This window comes from Limulus polyphemus, unplaced genomic scaffold (genome assembly GCF_000517525.1).
Source record: "Limulus polyphemus unplaced genomic scaffold, Limulus_polyphemus-2.1.2 Scaffold76779, whole genome shotgun sequence".
NCBI classification, from domain to species: domain Eukaryota; kingdom Metazoa; phylum Arthropoda; class Merostomata; order Xiphosura; family Limulidae; genus Limulus; species Limulus polyphemus.
Genome location: NW_013742375.1, coordinates 1 through 7,998, shown reverse-complemented (window position 1 = coordinate 7,998; position 7,998 = coordinate 1). Strand labels below are relative to the sequence as shown.

The 7,998-nt window shown below is 30.9% G+C and overlaps 1 protein-coding gene across 1 annotated transcript; it reads right to left on the bottom strand.

The window, feature by feature from the left end:
- Positions 1–381: 381 nt before the first annotated feature.
- On the bottom strand, positions 382–7,443 carry LOC106477636 (sphingolipid delta(4)-desaturase DES1-like; the record flags this gene model as incomplete). Its single annotated transcript, XM_013938180.2, has 4 exons — positions 382–1,463; positions 4,042–4,253; positions 6,155–6,362; positions 7,114–7,443. Coding segments are annotated over 4 exons (903 nt in total), but the record flags the coding sequence as incomplete, so codon positions are not given.
- Between the last annotated feature and the right edge of the window lie 555 nt (positions 7,444–7,998).

Below are 7,998 nucleotides of genomic sequence, written 5' to 3'. Positions count from 1 at the left end.
AAAAAATTATTGCAGCAGAAACCTTAATATTTCATCTTATTTCATATTCAGTTGATTAATATAATTCCAATGGTCTTTAAACACAGGACTTCACTTGCATCATTTACTTCAATAATGTATCTTTAATCTCCCTTAAAACATGTATTTGACTATTTTAAAGAAAAAATAAAAAACAGGAACTTCAATGGAAGTTTTTACATTTCACCAAGATGAATTAACATGCATGTCTTGCAGAAAATGAAGTAAAACTGATATAACTGAACTGGTACATAGACCAATTTTATGAAAAATTCTTCAGTAAAGTATTCAAGTACAATACAGAAATGATTTTTTGTTTGGGGAAAAAAAAGCTATTCCTGTTTGCTTATTTTTTGTCTCAACTACAATAATGATTTTTCTGTCACTTAACCCATATCCAAAAACAAGTTTGCCAATTTACAGCAATCTATAATTCCAATTAGAGCAGTTTTAGAAAACTTTGAGATATAAAAAAACAGATTTTTTATTAAAAAAAAAACATGCAAATGTTTTGTACAACATTCTTAAAACATTTCATTTTTTGTTTTTTATTTATAATACTGATTAGTTGTTAAGAAACACATCTTGCATCAAAACTTCTTTGTTGGCATCAAAATAGATTTAAATAATGAGGCAGCTAATCTTCCTTATTGAAATGCTAACTTCACATGGTGAGTATAAAGTCATAGAAATCTTGTCTTTTGAAATGTGAATGAACAAAAATTGCATGACTTGCGTGATATTTAACAGGTAGCTTACAATACAAGAGAAAAGGCATAACAGTTTGTTTTACAAGACATACATTGTGCAATATATTTTTTTGAAAGAAATCTATATAAGGTACACAGTACAATTTGGATTAAAACATGTAACACTTCAAATGTTTTATGCAGCAAGTCATGCAGGATGTAATACTTAGATTGTTTTTAGGACATATTACAGTGTAGTATATCAATATGTTGAAGTAAACAGCAAGTTTCAACTTAGAATATGTATATATGGCAGCAGTCTTAATAGATATACAATCATACATTTCCACAAAGCAGATGACTCTTAGCTACTGTGATGTTCATGTTCAGAACAATATTTTTTTTAACAATATTTCAACCAGAATAAAAACAAAAAATTATAAATAGAGAAAGAATAGCTACACACCTGCTTTAGTACTGAATACATTGCTTAGGCTTCACACAATATGTGAAGAAAGTATTTCTATAGTGAAGTAATACAAAAAGAAAAGCATAAAAGAAAGCATGTGTACAGAATATTAACGAGTGCTTAGATACCACCTGTTAATCTGTACGAGACGCATGAGCAGGGCGATGTTTTCTCATTACTCGAGCATATGGACCAATATCCGGATCAGTGATAAAATCATAAATAACTTTTATCCATGAATTATGTTGTGGTAAGTTTTCATAGTACTCCTTAGCAATCTGTTTCACCTAAAAATGCAATACATTTTGGTTATTAGCTGCATCCTAAAAGGTACATTCTACCTAACCTATTTTGTGTCTCTTAAATAATAAATAATTTAACCAAGATTCTACCCCTTAACAACAAAGTAATTGTTACATTTCCCTGCCTTTATACTAAACTATAAAACTCTTATTCACTTCTGTAATTTGAATTTGAATATTTTTTTGGAACAAAGTGCTCTGAGCTCTTGATCTACTTTCACAATGTATTAAGTTTTTATCTGAGAGTGCACTAGCACTATGTAGGGATGACATGGACTTCTATATCGAAGCACTACAAAAGACATTTGGATTTTCTTCTCTACAGGTCACCAGAAGCTAGATACAAAGAGCTACCTGGCATTGTTGCTCTATCTCAGGTGTATATGATGCTTTTCAGCTATCCAGAATGTCATAAGTTGAAAACCAGCAAATATCAAAACATTTATTTTTGTTCATCATCTTTCCTCAACAAGCCTAGTGCCTACTTAGTTCTAGCAGTAACTATAATTTCATCATTTCATAGAGCAAAACATGATCTTTGACTACCTATTTTATTATTATATGCAAAATTTATAAAGTTTCAGAATACACTAACCTAGTAACCCACGTATGCCATCTTATAAAGAAAGCAAACAAACAAGTATTAGGAAGGAAGGAAGGAAAGAGATAAGGAGAAAAAAAAAAGGCTGTGTGGCTGAATACAAAACTTGAAAAAAGGAACAAAACAAGGTAGGAATGGAAGTGGACATATCACTTAATTCGGCTAATGATCACATAGTAGATCAAGCTGTCAATTTTACATGGAGAATAAAATCCCAACATTACTGGTTTCTTCACGGGTAAAATAAATAGAAACAGAATTTCTAATTGTAAAATGCTACTCTATTGTAAAATTGTCATAAAAGTAGTATTCTAAAGTTAAGTAATGGAAAGGTATAATGATGAAAGCTGAGACTCAGTTGAAACACCAAACTTTCAATAGACAAAATGGAGAAGCCAGTAATGTAGGGATTTTATTCTTTATGTAAAGTTGAGAGGGCTTAACCTGCTATGTGTTCATTAACCATGTCCACTTCCATCCACATCTTGTTTGGTTCCTTTTTTCAAGTTCAGTAGCGAGCCATACATAGCTTATTTATTTAATGAAAATTGTTTTCCTCATACTTTATATTAAACCAATACAAAAGTCACATTTCATGACTGAAATGAAATATGACCAGTGAACTTTTCTCCAACAGTTTTTTTTGACACACACATACTATCACCTTTGTGGCAAAATTCTTGCTTCTTAAAATGGAGATAAGTTGAACTAGCTTATGGCCATGAAATGTAAAGATACATATCATTAAAGTTAAACTATACAGTTTTAGATAATTTTACAAAACTGATAAATACCTCAATCATTTATAAAAATTTGATTCTTACTTTTATCATACAGAATGCTTGTTTAGGGTGAATCTAAATCTAAACAGAAGCAGCTTGTGTTTCTTGTCCAAATAGCATTTATGATTCTGACAGGTTAATGAAACAGTAAACTAACTTATAAATCACACATTAATCTACAAAATCTTCCTTACTGTATCTAGTTATCACACACATCTTAGTATTATCCCTTATTTAAACATTATTATTTAAATTCTGTTTTCTATTCTCTCATATCCAGTCTACCATTTGAACTAATTTAGTCTTTTACTTAAGCTCCAAATAACTTAAGTTAAATCTCTTCCTGGAAATAGATTATATATTTCAGTGGCAGAAATATGAAATTATGTGGGTATGCAAGCAGGTGCAGTTATAGAAGTATTTAGAAAGGTTAAAAAGTGATGAAACAAACTAGTTAGATTCCAATTAAATATACTTAAGAATGAGATTAATATGTAGAGTTAATTAATTTTGACATTTCATTGTTACAGCCAATTTTGAAATAAAACTTCTTTTGAGATACCATATCTGTACGTCAGAGTTTTACTTCTCAAATTCTTTCATCATTAATCTACAACATACCTATAATATGACCACTTATTGTTGACTAAGTAGATTGCAATTGTTTTGTACCAAAAGAGCATTACTTACAGAAACCACTTGTTATAAAAAACACTTAGGGATAAAAGTTACATTACATTTTGGAAATTTCTTCATCACCTTAAAAAATATATTGACACATATGTCAATCCCATTTGCTTTAGTGACAAACAGTTCTACTGTTAAAACTGTACAACCAATGTACATGCGGGAAGTATACTTGTCATCTAGAATATTGCATGCAGTTTTAAGACAGTGAATCTGCATCTTTGGGTTACAGGAGTATTTGTACTGTAGCTTCTAATCTTAGCTTGTCCTTCCTTTCTATAGACAACCACTTAAATGTCACTTGACCCACGTGAAGTAAACTTGAGCTCTAAGTATGAATGACTCAAGTTTCAGAATGACAGTATATTCCATTATGATCACATAATGGCTCTTTGTCAAAAGAGCCAAAAATAAGTCTTATAATGTGCCAATACAAGTAGATACATGTTTTGTCACTTGCGAAATATTGAAAAAATATATAAGAAAAACATACCTCTGGTAGACGAGAACCTGGTACACTGGGAAAATCATGATGTTCCATATGGTAACCCACATTAAAGGTGATCTTGTTCAGAACACCATAATATGAGTAGGTCTCATAACCTTTTTTAAACATGTAATGTTCAGAGATGAAATGACCAGCAACTGGATGAAGCCCCATTGCCATCAAGGACCCGCCAATCATATAGAAAATAATGCGAACCCCTGAAGGTGAAACTTAAAATTACTTACTATACATAGCTTCACATTATCATGTCATTATTTTAATGAAGTAGCTTTTGTCCTCTTATATAATACAATTACTCAACTAAATATATAGTGTAAGTTATTCCAAGGAGTTGATGGTTTGTACTAGCCATATGACAAGATCTGAAGTTTTGGTCCATTAGCTTGTTCCTCTAGTAGCTGACAATTAACACATGCTTTACAAAGTCATAATATTCTACCATTTCATTTACTGAATATTACAATGCATTGTTTTATTATTTTACTTTCTATGTACTTGGCCAAGTAGCAAACTTGTTTATTTAAAAACCCTTTAAATAACTTATAAAAACAAGTTCAACATGCAAAGAAATTTAACTTGATTGCTTTATCATTACAGTAGGTAGTTAAACTTTGCAATTCTTCTCAAAAAGATAGAAGTTGTGTGCCTGAAAAATGACAGTAAGTGGTTGGTTAACATTGTAATATTTCTATGAAAACAAAAAAAAAATAACTGGTTAGTAAACAATGGTAAAGTTCTTATAAAAATACTCTCCATATACTTCAAGATTAATCCAATGAATGCTCACATCTAACATATGATAACCATGATCATGTATCAAACTAAAGTGTTGAAAAGATCTTGAAAATTATTTTTTACAAAAGGTCTATGCACATTCTAATATGCTGTATCTAATACAATTTTTTCAAATTACACCATACACATACATATTATTCTAACCTTATTTATTTGCAAAGTATAGGAAGGAAAGTTACTGTTGAATTGTTATGTTTACAACAATGTACTCTCACAAAATACTGCAAAGTAATCAAAGCTAAATGAAATCACACTGACTCTACGTTTTACCACATATTTTGGCCACAATGCACTAAGATGGCAGTAAAGATAATTCCATCCTTAACGGTTAGTTGCAAGAATAAATGAGACCAAGAGATACTGACGTGCTATTGACTTAATCTTTGTATATCAGCTGTGACATTGCATGTTTATGTACACTACCCAGATGAACTGTAGCACTTGTGGCTCAGTATAAGATGATCAGCAAAAACAATACTGAATCTCTGGAGGATAGAAGTTGTGGTTTGTTAACTACAACAAAGATTGAAATCCAAAAGGATAACAGTTGACTAAGACTTGGATGAATGACTATAAAAGTTAGCAATACTGATGAACTAACTTCTAAGCTTTTGGTATATAACTAACATTGGAAGGAATCAGTAAACCCACAACTCCTACGTAAACTGGTAAGTACAAATGTGACAGAAAACAGAAATATAACACTAACAAAATATGTTTAAGCCATGAGTGGATAACTGAGCGACAACTCTTCAGAACTGAAGCATGCATTTACATTTGATCTGCAAATACAAGATTAACAAAAATCAGGACTGTAGCATCCATGTCCAAGAAATTAAAGAAATGGCAGAAGGTTGTTTGTTTTTTTTTTAAACCACATTCATACATGAAAGTTATTTTTAGTCAAGCTAGTTCCATAGGCTGTGCATTGATGGGGATCAGAGGAAATAAAATATATGTAAATATTTTTTAACTATACATAGTAATTACCCATACTGGAATAAGATGACTTTTCAAAACTATATATAAACCTTGAATGAACAGGTTCAGAATCCTGTTGAATATGTATTATAGTACAAGTGATTAATCACTAGACTGATTAGCTGGAAATACCTAAAACAAGAAGATCTATGGCTCCAAAGATTTAATTTTTTAAGGGAATAATGTGTAAAGATTAGTAAGTAACAAAGAAAAGAAAAATGAGACTATTCTTATTTAGTTCATCTGATATATGTTAGCAGTCATTTACTACATAGAAGTAAGAGAAGTATCTTAAACTTTAATATATAAAACTTGTACTCACCACACATATAGTACAACATCACATTGAAAACTAATTGAAACACGGTGTTAATAACTTCCAGTAAAGTAGGAGACTTTGGGTACTTGAAGAATGGCCTCAGGGCATAGAAAAATGGTTGAAGAACAACCCAGATGCATTTGGTAAAAGTTGTGCAGAAAAGCCTAGCTTCTAAGCGAGAAGGAATATCTGTATCTAAAATCTCGTCTCCCTATCAACAGAAGATTTTTTCAGAATTCCTCTTTAAGATAAATATTAATAATGTACACTCAATGAAGCAGACACACACACAAAATCAATCTCTCAAAGGAAGCATACATTTCAAACTTATCACTGAATACAGCTGTTGTATGACAAATTTTAAATAGATACTTGATTACTAATACATTTTTTAAATATTTAAACTAATATAGTAAAGAGAATTATTTGACATGCTTACATTACAAACCTTATTCTCAAAGCTTTGACTGAAAAACATGCAATCTTCATTCATTTTTACAAGTAAAGATATCAGTATCGCCCCGAATCATAACATACATAATGTTCAAACACTGCGATTAGTATGTTCAGTTACTAAATGTTAATGAGCATGTTCTATTTTTAGAAATTAGAAATTGCCAATTATGTTTAGACTAAAAGTTAATTGTACAAGAAAGCATTTGTCAATCAAAAACCTAGGAAGTACAAAGGTTAATGATCATCATAAATGACTAATAGAGCACATGAGTAAGATAAGATGTTCGAAAGGCAAAAGAAGAATTAAGTGATAACATACCTAAACTATGAAATAACTTGTTTAAAAATAAAGTTTGTAGATGGGAATAAAAAGTGGAAATGAACAGCAACAACTCCACAAGAGGAACTTCACTTTGAAGAATGTATGAATGATTAATGAAATATTAGTTTGTATATCTGGAACTTAAGATGACAAAACAGCTGCATTTAACAAGTATTTCATATACCTGATATCTGTGATGTTCCAAGTGATACTTCTTGAAGGACACAGACATTGGAATTCCAATTGGAAGATTGGCAAATATTCCAAAGATACGATTAGTCAGTGGTCTAGCATGTCCAAATGCCAAGTTGTGGGATATTTCATGAATGGCCAACATCAAGGAATGATTTATTACACCACCAAAGCAATAGGCTATAATAAGAATGGTTACCCAGGAAGCATCCTTGAGCAACCAGAACATCAAGAACTGTGTCAGAATCATTGCAAGTACCACGTACTTAAAAACAGGGTCATATCCCATCAAATTCTTTATCTCAGGGTATTTCTCTGTAAAAAAGAAAAACAAGAAACAGGTTTTTACTTAAAATTACAGAAAATGTAGAAAAATATTTTTAAAATAAATATAAGAAGTGTGACAAACTGTGTGTCAGATTCTAATCAATATACATTTGTTACTTACAATGGTAAAAGCAACATCGTGTAGGCTCAGCATGACCAGGCATTCGTCCCTTTCAACCGTGGGGGAATTATAATGTGATGAATAGCTGCCTTCCCTCTTTAGTCTTTCACTGCTAAATTAGGAATGGCTAGCGCAGATCGACCACGTGTAGCTTTGCGCAAAATTCAAAACAAACAAAACATTGTGTACGATTCACACTTTCATTCCATAGAACTATGTTGCAACTCAAAAAGGTAACAACTGATAAAAAAAAATGTTGCATGATCTTGCATGTCCATAGAAGGGATACAACATATATAAATTACAAACAATTATTTTTACAACGATCTAAACCACAATCACAAATTTATAGAATGTAATCTTACAGATAAATGTATAAAGCTACCAAATTAGGAACTGCATTTTTATAAGTTTATGATTGTTGGTTGG